Genomic DNA, 20,484 nt, shown 5'->3' with positions numbered 1-20,484 from the left:
GGAGTTCTCCAGTCACTGGGAAGGACAGACCTCAAGTATTTTGTAGAGATGTCACATCCCTGGGGGACTGGCTGCCTCAGGATTGTGAGGATGGACTATGGGCCTGTCACTGCTGGGTCCTGGTCACTATTCAGCCCAGGGCAATAGTTTTCAAGAGCCTTTCCCTATCTGAGGGCTGTTTGGAGACCTGTGAGGAATGAGCTGGGGAAGGGGTAGTTGGTGTCTCAGTCTAGTTCCTAGAGGCAGATTTCTACAGCACTTCACCTGGGAACCTCCTGTCCCTCAGAGCGTGGAGGCCAAGGAGCGAATTGGCCATGGAGACTCAATTCCCCTTTTGTCCCCAAAGCTGGTCTCTCCAGACAAGAGTTGAAGAATATTAATGACCTTTGAAGGGAAGGTTGCTTGGCCCTGGGTTGTGTTGCACCTGCTCTGAGGCTGGGAGAAGTTGAGGAATTCTAACTCCTGGGCCATTAGAGCAGCGACTCACTAGCCAGAACTTATAATGAGTCACACAGTAAAATATAATCACGTGAAATTGTTTCCCTCCAGGTGTGAGAAGGGGAAGTTCCAGCAGCCAGGGGAGATTTCTCCTAAATTGGAAGAGCGAGTCAGTGGTTTCTCCCAGAAAACGATTGTGCTAATGGAGATTCTGGGGAAGTTCAAAGGTACCTAGAAGGGATCTAGGAATGGAAATTGGGATGAGCCTCTGAGAAGAGAATGGTGCTGATCAATTGGTTCACACTTAGATGATGCTGTTAAATTAAGAAATGATTCAAAGACTTTAAGGCCAGAAGGGACCATCATGATCATCCAGTCTGACCACCTGCACATTGCAAGCCACAGAATCTCACCCACCCACTCCTGCAATTGACCCCTAACCTCTGGCCAAGTTACTGAAGTCCTTAAATCATGATTTTAAAACTTCAAGTGTAACTGGTTGAGCACTCAGCAGTGTGGCGCCTCCTGCTGGTTAGTGAGGGAATTAGCTTTCCCGCTCCAGGGCGCCCACTGCTGGCCAGCGTCTCTCCTGCCTCAGGCCCTCCCATGTCCCTCCTGGACCCCAGTGCCCCTTAGCTTGGGGTTCTGCCCACAGCACTACCCCCACACTCTGGGTCTCCTCTCCCAGGGGCATCCCAACCCTCTATACCCACCGTCCCTCAGTGGTTACTGCCAGTCATCTAGCCCCCTTTCTCTGGGGCAGCCTGCAGTCCGCAATGTCCACTCATCATTAGCAAAGGGGTTGGATCTACTGCCTTTCTAACCCTAGTACCATCCCTGGCCCTTAACAAGGCTTCAGCCTGGGGACTTGCCAGGCCAGAGCTCCCCAGCTCTGCCTGCCCCGCCCCAGCCCTGCTCTGTGTATGGTACCTTGTGCTCCCAGGCAGCCCTGCAGTGAGACTCTTGCCTGCCTAGCTTCCACCCCTTTGATCAGGGCCAGCTGTGACCTAACTTTGTGTGGCCCCAGCTGTGGCTGCCTCCCCAACCAGCTGACCTCAGCTGCCTTTCACCTTTTACCTCCTTTTATCCCAGGAGGGGGGTAACTGCCCCACTACACAAGTTACAGAGCCCAGAAACCAAATAGGTACTCTAGTTTAAAACTGCAACTGACCCGTGCCCCAGGCTGCAGAGGAAGGAAGGAAAAAAATCCCCAGGCTCTCTGTCAATCTGACTTGGGGGGAAATTCCTTCCCCACCCCAGATATGATGGTCAGTTGGATACCGAGCATTTTGGCAAGACCCAACAGCCAGACACGTGGCAAAGAACTCTCTACAGCTCAGAGCCCTCCCCGTCTTCTGCCCCATCACCAGCCATGGGGCACATTTCTCAAAGGCGGATCCAGCCCATCACTGAGTTGTGGTCCCGTTTGCAGCTAATTTGGGCCAAATGGGCTATAGGGAAGGAGAAAGCCCCTCCCCCATGATCAGGGATCCCTCCAGCACAGGCACCTCTTGTGCCTCCTCCCCAGCAGCTGCAGGCACAAGGCGTGTTCCTGAGAGGGCTGGAAATGGGGTGGGGTGGTGAGGGCAGGTGGAAGAGGGAGGGGGGTGGATGAGGGATAGAGGGCCATGGGCCATGTAAAGCTGGGCCTCAGACACTCTGCACAGTGGCCTAAACACACAGGGGCCATTGTCACAGGGATGTAGCTCGGGCTGGCTTCAGAACTTTCTCTGCTTGTGCCAAGGTCTGCACCGGCCCCTGCAGGCACTGAATAGTGGAGTGACAAATGGCCCCTCCCCTCTCTCCTTTTGTGGGTACAAGGGTGAATCTGGTCCATGGAGCCAGCCTTCCTCCGCCTCAATGTCCACATGGGTAAAATGATTTTATTATTATTCCTATTTCTGCTTATGGATGACGAGGCCCCATCATGCTCCTCTCTGTGGAGACGCTGAGTAAACAGACCCAACAGCTCACAATTAGAGCCAGGATTTCACAAACTCTGAACATCCCGTTAGTGTCAAAGGGACCCAAGTGGGTAAAGTTACTTTTATGCCAAAGTCTTTGCAGGGTCTGGGTCTAGGTTAGGACAAAAGGCAGTAAGTGAATGAAACAAACCAACTGGAGTCTGAAGGGAGGGGGGGATGAGGAGGGAAAAGTAAATCTCTTACAGATTGTGTGTCCTGGGATAGTTGTGAGGCTGTAAGGCTGCTGGCTCCATTGCTGAGAGATGCCTGATTGAGAGGGGAAATAGATTTCAGACCTTTTTATATTAAATACCTGAGTGTGTCTCTGGGCCTCTCTGTCTGTTTCTCTGTCATAATTATAAAACAGTTTCAGAGTGGGGATGCTCTTATGAATATGAAAGTCTGAAATCTCACCTCTCTTCTCCTTTCTCCCCCAAGACACTCTGCCATCTGAATTGGAGAGAAAAACGGGAGGATCATTTGGAGCACACAGACAAGGTGAGTCTGCAGGTGAAGATTGCCTTTAAATTATGAGAAAATTCCAGAGAAAACGTCTTCATGAGATTGTAGCTAAAGTTACCAACCAAACTGACAGTGACCATGACACACACAGCCCTAAAAATAACACATTAATCGGTAAGGAGATCCAGGGGCCCATGTCTCCCCCCGCCCACCCACACTTTTAAAGATGGGATGACCAGAACACTTTTCAGCATGGGCATAGTTTGGCGGAAGAGGGCCGCATTGCCTTGGGCATGTGTTGAGCATTGCAGGCAGTGTCTGTGCTTAGGGCAGGACAGCTGAGCAGCTCCTCTCTGTGTAGTGCAACCCCTGCTCGCAGCACCAATCTCGCCCTGGTGCTGGCCTCTCTCAGGGTACGTCTACACTACGGGATTATTCCGAATTTACATAAACCGGTTTAACAAATCAGATTGTATAAAATCGAGTGTGTGCGGCCACACTAAACACATTAAATCGGTGGTGTGCGTCCACGGTCCGAGGCTAGCGTCGATTTCTGGAGCATTGCACTGTGGGTAGCTACTCTGTAGCTATCCCATAGTTCCCGCAGCCTCCCCTGCCCCTTTGAATTTCCGGGTTGAGATCCCAGTGCCTGATGCGGCAAAAATCATTGTCGCGGGTGGTTCTGGGTAAATGTCATCAGTCACTCCTTCCGCTGGGAAAGCAATGGCAGACAAGCATTTCATGCCTTTTTTCCCTGGATTGCCCTGGAAGATGCCATAGCATGGCAATCATGGAGCCTGTTTCGCCTTTTGTGACTGTCACCGTATGTGTACTAGATTCCGCTCACAGAGGCGATTCAGCAGCGCTACACAGCAGCATGCTTTTGCTTTTGCATGATAGCAGAGATGGTTATCAGTCATATTGTACCATCTACCATACCATAAATTGGTAATAAGATGATCGTGGCTACCAGTCCTTTTGCACTGTTCCATTTGCTGCTGTCATAAGTGCCCCTGGCTGCTCTTAGCCAGGGGCGCAAAAGCCAAAATTGGGAATGACTCCCTGAGTCAATCCCTCCTTTTTGGTATCTAAAAATAGAATCAGTCCTGCCTAGAATATGGGCAAGTGTACTAGAGAACCACTGTATCATAGAACCAGAGAGCACAGCTGCTCTGTGTCAGATCCTGCAGAAATTATGAGCTGTATTCTATTCACAGGGGGTGCTCCTGCAACAACCCCACCTGTTGATTCCGTTCTTCCCTCAGCCTTCCTGGGCTACCGTAGCATTGTCCCCCCACTTGTGTGATGAAGTCATAAAGAATGCAGGAATAAGACACAGTGACTTGTTAGTGAGATATGAGTGGAAGGCAGCCTCCAGCTGCTATGATAGTCCAGACAGGACAGTAAGGAGTGTGTAGGAGAGGAGCCCAGCATCCCTCTGCTAGTTCAGGGGCACTTGAATCTTTTCTTTACACATGAAGGGTGGGGGCTGATGGAGCTCAGCCCCCTGTTGCTATGACGATGATGGTTATCAGCCATATTGCACCATCTACCAGGAAAAATTAGGACCAGGCGCCCTTGATTGACCTAACAGATGCTGGTCATCATGGTTACCAGTCCTTTTGCACTGCCCCATGTGCTAATAGGCTGATGACAAGGACGGATACCAGTCGTATTGTACCATCAGTCAGCCATAGCGTGGGGGGAGCAAGGATGTTGGTGTTGAGTGCTGCACCATCGCGTCTATCTGCAGCATTCAGTAAAGATAGGGTGACATGTAAAAGAGTCAAGAGAGGATTGTTTTCCCTTTCACTTCTCGGGGTGGGTGGGGGGGTGCGTAAATTGCCGAGCTATGCCCTGACCCACCGCGGACACTGTTTTTGACCCTAGAAGCATTTGGAGCTCAGCCAAGAATGCAAATGGTTTTCAGAGACTGCAGGAACTGTGGGATAGCTTGAGTCCTCCAGTCCATGAGCGTCCATTTGATTCTTTGGCTTTCCGTTACGCTTGTCACGCAGCAGTGCGCTGAGTCCCTGCTATGGCATCTGTCTGGAGATATTTTAAAAATGATTTTGAATGTCGTCTTCTGTAACGGAGCGCTGATAGAACAGATTTGCCTGCCCTTACAGCGATCACGTCCGCATCGTCCATGCGGGAGCTCTTTCTTTATTTTGATTTTTAACTGCATCACCACCCGTACTGATCAGAGCTCCACGCTGGGCAAACAGGAAATATTCAAAAGTTCGCGGGGCTTTTCCTGTCTACCTGGCCACTGCATCCGAGTTCAGAATGCTGTCCAGAGCGGTCACTGGTGCACTGTGGGATACCGCCCGGAGGCCAATACCGTCGATCAGCGGCCACACTAACCCTAATCCGATATGGTAATACCGATACTAGCGTTACTCCTCTCGTTAGGGAGGAGTACAGAAACCGGTTTAAAGAGCCATTAAAATCGATATAAGGTGCCTCCTAGTGTGGACGGTTGTGGCGTTAAATCGGTTTTACGCTCCTAAAACCGGTTTAAACGCGTAGTGTAGACCAGGCCTCTATGGCCCCACACCTGCTCCTCTTTCCCTGAGGCCCTGGCCAGGTTAGAAGCCAGAACCAGGCTGCCATCCAGGGACTGCACTGGGAAGCCTTGGATCCTCCACCTGCCCAGGGTGCTGCACCCCGGGGAATGAGGACATGGGCTGGGGACTGCTGCCAAAGGCCCATGGACCCATGTCCAGGGCAGGTGGAGTGTCAGGGGCTCTCCATAGCAGGCAAGTCTCCCAGCCGGGCCAGGGGGGCAGGGCCTCAGTCAGGGCCATGGAGCGGGCGGGGACACAAAAAGAGTCCTGACACCACCCTTAGTGCTGAGTTCATGCCCATTCTGATGAACAGAAACACTCTTAACTGAGTCACACGCGAACAGAGCTCTCTGCCACACAGGGCCGGTTCCAGACACCAGCCTACCAAGCATGTGCTTGGGGCGGCACCTTGGGACGGGGCGGCGCTCGGGGTTTATTTTTGTTTTTTTTTGGTTTGGCCGGGCAGCGCTTGGGTGGGGGGGGGGACTTGGGCAGTGCAACGTGACACTCGGGGGAGCTGGGACTTGGGCGGTGCGATGTGACACTTGGGGGAGCGGGGACTTGGGTGGCGCAACGTGACACTCGGGGAGGGTGGGGACTTGGGCGGCGCGATGCGACGCTCGGGAGGGCTGGGGGGCTTAGGCAACATGGCGCTTGGGGGGTGGGGACTTGGGTGGCGTGGTGTGGTGCTCGGAAGGTGTGGGGGGCTTGGGCGATACGACACTCAGGGCAGGGCCGGCTCTATCATTTATGCCGCTCCAAGCAAACAAAAAGAGTGCTGCCCTGCCCCCGCGAGCGCCGTGCCGCTGAACCTCTCCCCGAGCGTTGCACCGCCCAAGACCCCGCCCCTCCCAAGCGTCATGTCGCGCCGCCCAAGTCCTGCCCCCTCCCCCCTAGCGCTGCCCGGCCAAACCAAAAAAAACGAAAACAAACCCCGATTGCCGTCCCCTCCCAAGGTGCCGCCCCAAGCACGTGCTTGGTGGGCTGGTGTCTGGAGCTGGCCCTGGCTCGGGGTGGCGGGGACTTGGGCAGCGCAGTGCAGTGCTCGGGAGAGGCGGGGGGCTTGGGCAGCATGGTGCTCGGGGGGCGGGAACTTGGGCAGCGTGACGTGACACTCGGGTGGGGGCGGGGACTTGGGTGGTGCGACGCTCGGGGAGGGGTTCGGCGGCGCGGTGCTCACGGGGGCGGGGAGGCGCTCTTTTTGTTTGCTTGGGGCGGCATAAATGTTAGAGCTGCCCCTGGCTAGGGTTTTTTGATAGCACTTTTTTACCTGTGAGAAAAGAAACCTGACACATTTCATTAATGCCTGGCAGTGTTTTGCAAATCTTATAGCTGCTTGGGTACATTCAGGCCCCCCCTTTTCTTGGTTGTCAACCAAGTCTTAGCTGTGAGCAGTGTCTTTGAATGGGGCCAGCATTTTATTTTTGGGCTGAGCTTGCTAGCTTTTTTTTTTTTAGTTAATTTGTTTTGGGTTTTTTTGGCTTTTTTTAACCTACAAAGGAAACCTTTTTATTTTTTACTTATACATTTTTTTAATTAATGAACACATACACATTGCCATTATACAATACATTAGTTTTATTATTTAATGTATGCCACATATATTTTTTCAGTAAAATAACTTCATTACAAAGCTTTGGAGCAACAAGCCAGGACAAGCACATCCACTTTTGAGGAGTCCACTCAGTACAACCTTTGGTGTTTAATAGCTTTCCTTTTTTTTTTTTCAGCCCTCTGGCTAGAAATTTGAGGTAGCCAGAAGGATCCCATGTGCTATATGGGTGTGGGTTAACCTTTCATGTCCTTGCTTCCAAAGACTGTTGATGTGCAAATTTTAACAACAATTTTTTAATTAAAAGATTTGGCCAATGAAGTTTTTTTTATGCAAATGTATTAGACTTTAGCATATTACATTTTTTTTAATTTATTCAAACACTTCGTATTTCAAGTTGAATAAAACAAGTATTTGCTTTTTGAGTTAACCCTTTTTTAAAATTTTGAACTAGACTATTTTATGAAAATATTAAACAGAACAATTTTGGCCACGAGACAAACACCACAAGACAGGACATAAAACACAGAACATAATTCCTATTGTGCCAGTAAATGCATGGTACGTTGAATGCTGTTCAGCTGGCAGCCGTTTTTTTGTTGGGTTTTTTTGATTATTTGAAAGACAAAAGAAGAGAGGTTTACCACTCCTGGGCAGTCAGTTATTGCTTAAAATATTTTTTTTTATATACAAATACTCTTGTTGATTTTAGGCAAAACAGAGGAATTACCCATATTTTACTGTATTTGTCAGTTCTTGCTCTACTTCCACAACATGCTCAGCCATGTGCACACATAAAAAAAACCTTCAATGAAAATTGGATTCAAAAGTTAGGAAATACCAGAAGTCAGATTCCCTGTGCGTTCTAAATTTGGACCCCCTTTTTTTATGCACTATGATACAGTTTCTAATGCCATGATCACATACTATTTCCCCTTGCCTCCAAGGGGACGGTACCCATGAGACTGTCCTTTCTCTTCCTGGAATTCCCTGCCTCATTCTTTCCACACTTCCCAACTTTTGAAAGAAATGAGGCCCGGGTCCTACAAGCAACACCCTCCTTCACTGCACAACCCAGATTCATCCCCAGAGCAGGTGCCTCCAGTGCACTGAATGAGGCAAGAGTTCTGGTGTGGGGGAGGGGGAAATAACATGTGATCATTTAATTAAAGATTTGTCATAAGGCATATGCACAAAGGGACCAAATTAAGGTTAACATAAGAATGGCCATATTGGGTCAGACTAAAGGCCCATCTAGCCCAGTATCCTGTCTTCTGACATTGGCCAGGGCCAGGTGCCCCAGAGGGAATGAACAGAACAGGGAATCATCAAGTGATCCATCCTAAGAACATAAGAACGGCCGTACCGGGTCAGACCAAAGGTCCATCTAGCCCAGTATCTGTCTACCGACAGTGGCCAATTGCCAGGTGCCCCAGAGGGAGTGAACCTAACAGGCAATGATCAAGTGATCTTCCTCCTGCCATCCATCTCCATCCTCTGACGAACAGAGGCTAGGGACACCATTCTTACCCATCCTGGCTAATAGCCATTTATGGACTTAGCCACCATGAATTTATCCAGTTCCCTTTTAAACATTGTTATAGTCCTCGCCTTCACAACCTCCTCAGGTAAGGAGTTCCACAAGTTGACTGTGCGCTGTGTGAAGAAGAACTTCCTTTTATTTGTTTTAAACCTGCTGCATATTAATTTCATTTGGTGACCCCTAGTTCTCGTATTATGGGAATAAATAAATAACTTTTCCTTATCCACTTTCTCAACATCACTCATGATTTTATATACCTCTATCATATCCCCCCTTAGTCTCCTCTTTTCCAAGCTGAAGAGTCCTAACCTCTTTAATCTTTCCTCGTATGGGACCCTCTCCAAACCCCTAATCATTTTAGTTGCCCTTTTCTGAACCTTTTCTAGTGCTAGAATATCTTTTTTGAGGTGAGGAGACCACATCTGTACACAGTATTCGAGATGTGGGCGTACCATGGATTTATATAAGGGCAATACTATATTCTCTGTCTTGTTCTCTATCCCCTTTTTAATGATTCCTATCATCCTGTTTGCTTTTTTGACCGCCTCTGCACACTGCATGGACATCTTCAGAGAACTATCCACAATGACTCCAAGATCTTTTTCCTGACTCGTTGTAGCTAAATTAGCCCCCATCATATTGTATGTATAGTTGGGGTTATTTTTTCCAATGTGCATTACTTTACATTTATCCACATTAAATTTCATTTGCCATTTTGTTGCCCAATCACTTAGTTTTGTGAGATCTTTTTGAATTTCTTCACAATCTGCTTTGGTCTTAACTATCTTGAGCAGTTTAGTATCATCTGCAAACTTTGCCACCTCACTGTTTACCCCTTTCTCCAGATCATTTATGAATAAATTGAATAGGATTGGTCCTAGGACTGACCCTTGGGGAACACCGCTAGTTACCCCTCTCCATTCTGAGAATTTACCATTAATTCCTACCTTTTGTTCCCTGTCCTTTAACCAGTTCTCAATCCATGAAAGGACCTTCCCCTTTATCCCATGACAACTTAATTTACATAAGAGCCTTTGGTGAGGGACCTTGTCAAAGGCTTTCTGGAAATCCAAGTACACTATGTCCACCGGATCCCCCTTGTCCACATGTTTGTTGACCCCTTCAAAGAATTCTAATAAATTAGTAAGACACGATTTCCCTTTACAGAAACCATGTTGACTACTGCTCAATAATTTATGTTTTTCTATGTGTCTGACAATTTTATTCTTAACTATTGTTTCAACTAATTTGACCGGTACCGACGTTAGACTTACCGGTCTGTAATTGCCGGGATCACCTCTAGAGCCCTTTTTAAATATTGGCGTTACATTAGCTAACTTCCAATCATTGAGTACCGAAGCCGATTTAAAGGACAGGTTACAAACCTTAGTTAATAGTTCCGCAACTTCACATTTCAGTTCTTTCAGAACTCTTGGGTGAATTCCATCTGGTCCCGGTGACTTGTTAATGTTGAGTTTATCAATTAATTCCAAAACCTCCTCTAGTGACACTTCAATCTGTGACAGTTCCTCAGATCTGTCACCTACAAAAGCCGGCTCAGGTTTGGGAATCTCCCTAACATCCTCAGCCGTGAAGACCGAAGCAAAGAATCCATTTAGTTTCTCCGCAATGACTTTATCGTCTTTAAGCGCTCCTTTTGTATTTTGATCGTCAAGGGGCCCCACTGGTTGTTTAGCTGGCTTCCTGCTTCTGATGTACTTAAAAAACATTTTGTTATTACCTTTGGAGTTTTTGGCTAGCCGTTCTTCAAACTCCTCTTTGGCTTTTATTACACTCTTGCACTTAAGTTGGCAGTGTTTGTGCTCCTTTCTATTTGCCTCACTAGGATTTGACTTCCACTTTTTAAAGGAAGTCTTTTTCTCTCTCACTGCTTCTTTTACATGTTTGTTAAGCCACGGTGGCTCTTTTTTAGTTCTTTTACTGTGTTTCTTAATTTGGGGTATACATTGAAGTTGGGTCTCTATTATGGTGTCTTTAAAAAGGGCCCACGCGACTTGCAGGGATTTCACTTTAGTCACTGTACCTTTTAACTTTTGTTTAACTAACCTCCTCATTTTTGTATAGTTCCCCCTTTTGAAATTAAATGCCACAGTGTTGGGCTGTTGAGGTGTTCTTCCCACCACAGGGATGTTGAATGCTATTGTATTATGGTCACTATTTCCAAGCGGTCCTGCTATAGTTACCTCTTGGACCAGCTCCTGCGCTCCACTCAGGATTAAATCTAGAGTTGCCTCTCCCATTGTGGGTTCCCGTACCAGCTGCTCCATAAAGCAGTCATTTAAAGTATCGAGAAATTTTATCTCCGCATTTCGTCCTGAAGTGAAATGTTCCCAGTCAATATGGGGATAATTGAAATCCCCCACTATTATTGGGTTCTTAATTTTGATAGCCTCTCTAATTTCCTTTAGCATTTCATCATCACTATTACTGTCCTGGTCAGGTGGTCGATAATAGATCCCTAATGTTATATTTATATTAGAGCATTGAATTTCTATCCACAGAGATTCTATGGAACATGTGGATTTGCTTAAGATTTTTACTTCATTTGAATCTACATTTTCTTTCACATATAGTGCCACTCCTCCCCCTGCATAACCTGTTCTGTCCTTCCGATATATTTTGTACCCCGGAATGATTGTGTCCCATTGATTGCTCTCATTCCACCAGGTTTCTGTGATGCCTATTATATCAATATCCTCCTTTATCACAAGGCACTCTAGTTCACCCATCTTATTATTTAGACTTCTAGCATTTGTGTACAAGCACTTTAAAAACCTGCCCCTGTTTATTTGTCTCCCCTTTTCTGTTGTGCGAGATTCTTTTTTATGTGACTGTTTATCATCTGACCCGGCCCTTACATTATACTCTTCCGTCCTCTGCTCCTGACTATAACCTGGAGATTCTCTATCATCAGACTCTCCCCTAAGAGAAGTCTGTGTCCGATTCACACGCTCCTCTGCAGCAGTCGGCTTTCCCCCATCTCCTAGTTTAAAAACTGCTCTACAACCTTTTTAATGTTTAGTGCCAGCAGTCTGGTTCCACTTTGGTTTAGGTGGAGCCCATCTCTCCTGTATACGCTCCCCCCATCCCAGAAGTTTCCCCAGTTCCTAATGAACGTGAACCCCTCCTCTCTACACCATCGTCTCATCCACGCGTTGAGACTCTGAATCTCTGCCTGCCTACCTGGCCCTGCGCGTGGAACTGGGAGCATTTCTGAGAATGCCACCATAGAGGTCCTGGATTTCAGTCTCTTCCCTAGCAGCCTAAATTTGGCTTCCAGGACATCTCTCCTACCCTTCCCTATGTCATTGGTACCTACATGTACCACGACCACCGGCTCCTCCCCAGCACTACACATAAGTCTGTCTAGATGCCTCGAGAGATCCGCAACCTTCGCACCAGGCAGGCAAGTCACCATACGGTTCTCCCGGTCATCACAAACCCAGCTATCTATGTTCCTAATAATCGAATCTCCCATTACTAACACCTGCCTTTTCCTAGAAACTGGAGTTCCCTCCCCCGGAGAGGTAACCTCAGTGCGAGAGGCAACCCCAGCACCATCTGGAAGGAGGGTCCCAACTACGGGAAGGTTTCCCTCTGCTCCCATTGACTGCTCTGCTTCCCTGGGCCTTTCTACCTCCTCAACAGCACAGGGGCTGTCTGGGCGGAGGTGGGACAATTCTACAGTGTCCCGGAAAGCCTCATCAACATACCTCTCTGCCTCTCTTAGCTCCTCCAGTTCTGCCACCCTGGCCTCCAAAGTCCGTACATGGTCTCTGAGGGCCAGGAGCTCCTTGCACTGACCGCACACATACGCCACCCGCCCACAGGGCAGGTAATCATACATGCAACACTCAGTGCAATAAACTGGATAGCCCCCACTCTGCTGCTGGGCTTCTGCCTGCATTGTCTCCTAGTTAATGAAAGGGTGGTTTACAGAAAGTGGTTTTGATATGTGGTTTGGGTTATAGGTTTTAGGGGGACCGCAGGGAAGGGGTTAGGGCTGGCGAGGGACTCCCTTCCTACTCCCCTTCCAAACTCCCTTGCGAAACTCCCTGTTAGCAGCCCCTGGTTGCTTGTGCGCGGCTTTATAAAGCCCTGGCCTGAGTGAATGCCCCGCCCACTGATTAAGGCTCAGCCAATTACCAGAGGCTTCGAGCTTTCAAACCTGCCTCCAACTGCCAGCCAGAGCACATGGTCCCTCAAACAACCAAACAAACACACAGACTGCCAAACACAAGCTCAGCACATAGCAAGTAACCCCCAAACACAAACAAGCACACACTACAGACAGTCACTTACCCCACAGATGCTGTATTTGCTCCTCCTTCACCTGGAGAACTCCCTTGCGAAACTCCCTGTTTGCCTCTGTTGCTCATTCCCAGCTTATTCAAACAGAGGCTAAGGACATCATTCCTGCCCATCCTGGCTAATAGCCATTGATGGACCTATCCTCCATAAATTTATCTAGTTCTTTTTTCAACCCTGTTATGGTCTTGGCTTTCACAACATCTTCTGACAAGGAGTTCCACAGGTTGACTGTGCGTTGTGTGAAGAAATACTTCCTTTTATTTGTTTTAAACCTGTTGCCTATTAATTTCATTTAGTGACTCCTAGTTCTTGTGTTATGAGAAATAGTAAACAACACTTATCTACTTTCTCTACACCAGTAATAATTTTATAAACCTCAATCATATCTCCCCTTATCCGTCTCTTTTCCAAGCTGAAAAATCCCTGTCTTTTTAATCTCTCCACATACAGAAACTGTTCCATACTCCTAATAATTTTTATTGCCCTTTCCTGAACCTTTTCCAATTCCAATATATCTTTTTTGAGATGATGTGACCTCATGTGCACGCAGTATTCAAGATGTGGGCATACCATGGATTTATATAGAGGCAATATGATATTTTCAGTCTGTCTATCCCTTTCTTAATTATTCCCAACATTCCGTTCGCTTTTTCGACTGCCGCTGCCCATTGAGTGGCTGTTTTCAGAGAACTATCCGCAATGACTCCAAGATCTCTTTCTTGAGTGGTAACAGCTCATTTAGACTCCATCATTTTATATGTATAGTTGGGATTATTCTTTCCAATGTGCATTACTTTGCATTTATCAACATTAAATTTCATCTGCCATTTTGTTGCCCAGTCACCCAGTTTTGAGATCCTTAGGTAGCTCTTCACAGTCTGCCTGGGTCTTAACTATCTTTAGTAATTTTGTATCATCTGCAAATTTGGCACCTCACTGTTTACCCCTTTTTCCAGATCATTTATGAATATGTTGAATAGGATTGCTCCTAAACAGACCCCTGGGGGCCACCACTATTTACCTCTCTCCATTCTGAAAGCTGGTTGCACTGTCTCTTTGTCCAACCAGCCTCAGATGTAACCCTACACTCCAGCTCCTTGTCAGATTTGACTCCCCTTCCTCTTCCCCGTTCCCCTACTGGTTCCCAGTCCCAGTCTCCTTGTCAGGCCTTGTTCTAGTCTGTCCCTTTGCCCCTGTTCCTCATCTGGTCTCAGTTCTCACGTTCAGTCCTCCCATTTCCCACACTAGTTCCCACTCTTCTTACCCAGTGTCCAGCTCCACCTCATTCCCAGTCACAGTTTCTCTCTCACTCCAGAACCAGCCTCACCAAGCACTTTGTTCTAATCTATTCCTTAACCTCCTTCCAGGTCTAGCTTTCCCCCCATCTTATATTCTAGTCAGTCACCTACCTCCGTTCTGCCTAGACACCAGCAGAGTGGGCACTGAGAGCACAGGAGATACAGGCCCCCTGCTGTCCATTCTAGTGCCCAACCCCACACCAGCTTGGAGCAGCAATTGCCGGGAAAGATCAGCTTTGCCCGTTTATCCTTGACCTGGACTGTGGGGATGTCATCACTTGTGAAGTCTGGTCAGTAGTAGGGGCTGTGAGGGGATGGAGCATGCTCTGTAAGGACAAAACCTTCAGAGAATTTAGCGGCTAAACTCTAAGAACTGTTTGTGTGCACAAACTAAAACTTTTCAGAAGCTTATCACTTGGCCAATTATTGGATGGATTTTCACAGGGAAAAGGCACATCCCTGACACAAAGGTCACACCCTGCTGAATATCAAGTTTCTGCTCAAAAGCCTGGGGCACTAAAGCTTCTCCTAGAAAAGGTCGTCAGATTTTTTTTTTTAGAATGTCAAAACAATGTGTTATTCTCTGACCTCATTTTTAGGAACAGTAGAACCATTTTGGCTGAAACTTGTTTAAAAAAAAAAAAAAAGTCCGCCTGAGGCAGATACCCAGCATGGAACTTTTCTGCCCAGATTGCTAAAGTTTGGCAAAGCAGTGAGCAACTGAAAAGAAGGCCCTATTGGGAAGGCTGGAGCCACCTTAATAACAGGTCATGTGACCAGGTCCACCTATATATGCTGGCGGGGGGGGGGCGGGGGTCACGTGAAGCCCTCGAATCAGCGCGGCATGGCCCATGCAGGCCCCTCCCCTTTTCCCCCGTGGCCCATGCTCCCCCCCCCCACTTTTCTGGCGGTGCCCTCTAGGCCCTTTTTTCTACTGGTGCCTCTGTGTGCTGGAGAGAGGAAGACGGAGACAGGGAGAGGCTGGTAGCATGTCACAAAGTATTGAATGGTGTATTAAATACTATCAAAAGTGTGTGAGCAGAACCTCTCTTTAAAATTGGTTTCTGCCAATTTTTATCTTTCAGGGAGCATTTTTCCGCACACTTGTTTCAAACAAAACCTGATGTAATACATTTTTCTAGAATAAAAGTACACATTATTTGTCATTCCAAACTGTAGTATAGTGTTTATTATTTCCAGACTAATGTGGGCTTTGTGTTTCAGATTTCTTTTTCCCAAGAATGTCTCCTTGGCCGGTGGTTTGCAGTGTGACTCTGATGATTTTGTTGGTGTTCATCAGCCTTACTCCTTTTCTCTTCAAATTAAGAGGTAAAGCTCTAATGGGGAAAATGCAGTGTAATCAGAATGAGATTTTCTCCTTAGAAAGACCATTTAGAGTTTTCTACATGGAAAAGTTACATCAGCTTAAAGTGTGAAATTAAATGGATTTTGTTAAACCAATGCAAACCTCTGTGTGGACACATCTGTTTAAGTGGAGTTTATTTCAGGTTAACTTAAACCTGTTCCTATTCATCTTAAAATAAGCCTAACACTTGGTTTGCAGCAGTTTAATTAGATTGTCAATGGAGCCTGAGGGAGTTAGGTTCCCAACTCCCCCTGTAATTCAGTGTGGTTCGGGTTTTTAAGTACCCTTGGCTCAAACGAAAATCCTTGTCTTATGGAGTTTCTGCTGTTTAATTCTAGTGTGTTCAAAAGGTTATTACAGTATTAAGGAATGGCTTGTTATTTCTGTTATTAAGGAAGGCTCCATCCAGGAATGCTAGTACATAGTCTTCCAAGTTTTTCTTTCTTTTTACTTTGTTTTAGTGTGTGAGCAAATGTTCAGTCTTGGGGAAGACAGGTTGTGGTGTTGTTTGTTAGTTTCGGGTTCTGCAAAGTTTCAGGAAGAGAGAGCTGAACAAGAAACAGGAGAGTTTGCTCATTGTCTTGATCTCACGTTAGTCAATTCTTGAGGTATTAATTCTTGAGATTATCTAGGAACCAAATGTCATGGATCCACACTCCAGCTCTTAAACAGTCTCTTGGAGGAACCCCTTCAGTCTGCCACACATCCAAAGGATCTCACTCTTCCTTCATAGTAAGCCTCATGGCCTGATCACCTCCTTAACTGAACCTCTGGGCTCCAGCACTCGGGTTTTCACACCAAGAGCTCTCTCCAGCTAGTCTACACTTAGATTCCTGAACAGAGGCTTATATGCTCTTCAGGGACTTATGTGCCACAGCAAGTTTTTGCAGTGACACGAAACAGCCTTTTCAGAACAGAGTAGGATTTATTAGTCAACTGGCAACAATTCTTGGAGTTCCCTAGGAACCAAGCCCTGGTGCTCGGTGAAGTTCTTGAGAGACAGGATTGCCTGTGTGCTGTTTGTGACCATCGCTGTTCTAGGACAGGTCTATGTGTGTAAATAAATCAAATTACACTTAGAAAGTACCCAATTTCTCCTCCACTGGGCACCTAAGCTGCAAGTTCCTGAAGAGCTGCAACGGCTTGGTAGAGCAGTGTCATTATCATTATTCAAGGACTCATAATGAAAAGATCCTTTTAAATCTAGAGTCACAGAAAAAGTCCTCACATAATTTTATTTATATTTTCTTTTTTAGGGAAACATCTCAACACTATCAGTAAGTTCCATTTTTTTCCTGGTAGAACCAATGATATGCTCTGAAAGATTTTTGAATGAATGTGACAATGTCAACTTGAAAATCATAAGTAATATTAATTGCATAACTTGTTATATCGGTAATGGGTCGGAAGCCAGTATTGGACTTGTCTCTTCAGGAGGCAGCATGGAGTGGGTGACCGGGGGGATTGTGCACTTGATGCCCATGGCAAAAATGGCTCCAGGCCAGCTCCATAAAAAGAACTTGCGAGAGGGTCTGGTGGCAGCCCAGGATCAAAGTGAGGATGTGGTCACCTGCGTCAGGATTCTGTGCACTGAGTGTCCACAGTCCTGGCACATAGGTGAGGCATTTATAAGTGTGACCTTTCGCCCAGCTCAACGCTGGCATAAAGGCCACTGAGGGAGTTTTGGGCTGCCTTCTCCTTTCCTTATAGAGCTGCACCTGGTCAGACCCCTAACGCAGCTACACCAGTGTGAAAAGTGACTTGCGCTGGTGTGGTTTATCCTGTGTCCAATCCCTAGGATTGTACTGGTGTAAAACAATGCACAGTAGACAGGCCAATTGATCAACGATTGGGGGGCAGGCAGTGGTTAATTCCACCCAGGAGAAGCTTTTACAGGATGTCCTTTTATTTCTGTTTGTTATTTAGGTAAACTTCAAGTAGACCTAGGTAAGGGCATTTTGTTTTTGTTTTGTTTTGTTTCTCTCTCTCTGATGCAGCCTTTTCTGTGATAATGAATCCTATTGATGCTGAATTTGTCTGGCTTAATTCTCATCCCTATCTATGTGTTTGCTTCCAGAGTGGAGGAGATCCCTAAGCAATGCAGGTAATTACAACTCAGATTTAATCAATGGGAGATCCTGCTTCCTTTCACTGCACAAAAAACGAGGAAAGTGTGGTATAATATTGTTCCTGTTCAGAGAAGACAGAGTCCTGAGGTTCAAATGAGGGAGAGGAAAGGACGACCACAACATGCCCTCCTTACACATTTCTCCCATATTTCTGCTCCAAGTGACTGAGCAGTTATTGTCCGTTAGGATCCCAGCCCTGGTTTCAGCTAGAGGAACAAGGGTGACCAGTCTCCAGAGTTCAAACCAAGGAGTAAGTCTACTCAGACTTCAAATTCTGCATCTTTTGTCTTCTCTCCTTTTTCCTCTCTCCACCAAATCCCAACTTTCTGCTGTTTTTAACCATCCTTGCCACCTTCTCCTTCATGGAGTAAATTCCAAACCCTCTTTCTCCTCTCCCCACCCCTAACTTCCTTCTCTTGGAGAAGCTTCTTGCTTCTAAATCAAAATCCCAATTTTAAAAACTGAAATCTGGACTGATCATTCTCATTGGCTGGCCCTGATGACTAGCTACAGAATTTTAGTTAGGGAACTATTGAATCTTGTCATTCTCTACAGAGCTCAGATATGTGGCAAGATGGAGCAGGCATCATGCTGGCATCAACCAGAGAGCCAAACTCCAAGGTTTTAAAATGAAGTGGGGGAGGGCACATCAGGGAAAAGGTAATTGTGACCATGTGAATGATGTGAGTGGAAATCTGCTGGGGCTTCCCTATGATTCCCGGGTCTCTAGTTGCCATCAGGGGAAGAGCAGGATGAGAAACATTTGGAGTCTCAGTCTCAGATCAGCAAATCTTCTTGCTCTGTCACCTCCCTCAAGAGTGACTCTCCCCTGTACTGTGCTGACATCTCAGAGCTGCTCCCCATTCTGAGCAGGGTACATCCTGGAAGGAGATTCTGAGTCACTCCCCAGCTGGGGCAGATTCTGTCATTGACGCCATCAAACCCTCTCCCAGGACTGAGCTCTGCCCCTAACGCTCTGATTCTCTCTCCCCAGTGACTGTGACTCTGGATCCAGACACAGCTCATCTCAAACTCGTCCTGTCTGAGGGAGGGAAATATGTGAGATGGGGATACAAATGGCAGCGACTGCTGAACAACCCTGAGAGATTTGACTCTGAGCGCTGTGTGCTGGGCTGTGAGGGATTCACCTCGGGGAGACATTGCTGGGAGGTGGAGGTGGGGGGTGAGGGAGGCTGGGCCGTGGGGGTGGCCAGAGCATCTGTGAGGAGGAAGGGAGGGATCAGCCATAGCCCTGAGGGGGGGATCTGGGCTGTGGGGCAGTGCGGGGATCAGTTCCAGGCTCTCACCTCCCCTGAGACCCCCCTGCCCCTGAGCCGGGCCCCCAGCAGGATCCGGGTTTGTCTGGACTGTGACCGGGGGCAGGTGACATTTATCGATGCTGGTGATGAGGCCCCGATCTTCATTTTCCCGCCGGGCTCCGTCCCTGGGGGGAGAATCCGACCCTGGTTCTGGCTGGGGCCGGGATCCCAGCTCAGACTGTGTCCCTGAGACACGCAGCAGAGGAGGGAACTGGAAATCTGCCTCTCTAGCCTCATGAACCCTAGTCTCTATGATCTTGGAGGACTCCTATCTGCCCAGCCCCTGGTGCCTCATCTCTATGGCCCCTGGAAGCTCCTCCCCCTCCCTGCAGTCCCAGGAGACAGAGGGGGAAGAACCCCTGGGGTTGTGGGGAGACATGCTGGGTGGGGGTAGCACTAACAGCTGGGCAGGAGACAGGCAGATGTGGGGGTGGCAGGGACACAGAATTAATCAATCAGCGTTGGGGGAGTTGGGGAGAAGCTGGAAGCTGTGGATCTCCTTACAATATGCTGTGGTCATTAAACTCTCTTAGCTCCTTTTACTTTCCTACTTTCCACCTACTTACTGTAAAATAAAAACATTACAAACAATTCTTCTTGTTTCCTTCACCTTAATGTCCCAGCTCTAATTGTTGCGTGCAGCTCAAGAACATGAGGTCCAACTTCAGGGCAGTTACAAAGCAGAGCACAAACCCCACATGGGTTGTGAGTTCTGTGTTTAGATTTCACTCGCCAGATATCAAGTGTGATCCCCTCAAGCACTAAAACTGCCTTAACATGGGCGGCGGGCGCAGGGCCGGCTCTAGGCACCAGCCCTCCAAGAATGTGCTTGGGGTGGCACTTTCTAAGGGCCGGCAACCCCCCGCCTTTTTTTTTTTTGCTTGGAGTGGCAAAAAGCCACTCGCCCTGTCAGCGCATGAGCCAGGATCCGCGCCCCCTGCCCAGCCTAGCGGCGCCCTGCACAGCCCACTCAGGTGGGGAAATGCCACGCTGCCCTGGGGAGACTCAGAGTGACAGCGGCTGCAGGACCCCTCCCCCCTTCCTGCATCCCAGGCACCGCTTCCCTCCCTCCCCGGCTCCTCTCACTCTTCAGGAGCCCCTCTCACCACCGCCGCAGCCTGTGCTTGGCTCCAGGGCCCGGGCTGTGGCGGCGAGAGGGGCTCCAAGGGTGTGTGAGGAGCTGGGGAGGGAGGGAAGTGGGGTCCCCTGGAGCCAAGCCCGGGGGTTCACTTCGGCCACCAGAAGCTCTGCAAAGCCCAGGGAGGGGGCCATGTTCTCTGTGTCGCCCTGCAGCTGCACTGCCACCTCTGGGCCGTGTTCTCTGTTCCGCTCCGCGCTGCCCAGCAGCTCCACCCGCATGGGGACAGAGTCGCGGCTGGGCCAGAGCTCAGGTGCCATGCGCTGGTAGCAGATCCTATGTTTGGGGGTGGGGAGCCTAGAACTGGGGTGGCTGGGGTGTATGTGGGGGGGAGACAGAGCCCAGAGCTGGGGTGGCGGGGGGAGGGCACTGC

General features: G+C 48.1%; 1 protein-coding gene across 1 annotated transcript in view; it reads left to right on the top strand.

The window, feature by feature from the left end:
- The window catches only part of LOC123344863 (zinc finger protein RFP-like), a 38,356-nt gene extending 18,968 nt beyond the window's left edge, over positions 1 to 19,388 (top strand). The window contains exons 6-8 of the mRNA XM_044981359.1: positions 550 to 665; positions 2,841 to 2,900; positions 18,649 to 19,388. Of these exons, the coding sequence (XP_044837294.1) occupies positions 550 to 665; positions 2,841 to 2,900; positions 18,649 to 19,163 (691 nt within the window). The 3' untranslated portion in view covers positions 19,164 to 19,388. The remainder of the gene's footprint in view (positions 1 to 549; positions 666 to 2,840; positions 2,901 to 18,648) is intronic.
- The last annotated feature ends 1,096 nt before the right edge of the window (positions 19,389 to 20,484 follow it).

The sequence above is a fragment of the Mauremys mutica genome, chromosome 12, assembly GCF_020497125.1.
Source record: "Mauremys mutica isolate MM-2020 ecotype Southern chromosome 12, ASM2049712v1, whole genome shotgun sequence".
NCBI lineage: Eukaryota > Metazoa > Chordata > Testudines > Geoemydidae > Mauremys > Mauremys mutica.
Note: the sequence above shows the minus strand (reverse complement) of the source record. Positions and strands in the feature narration are given on the sequence as shown.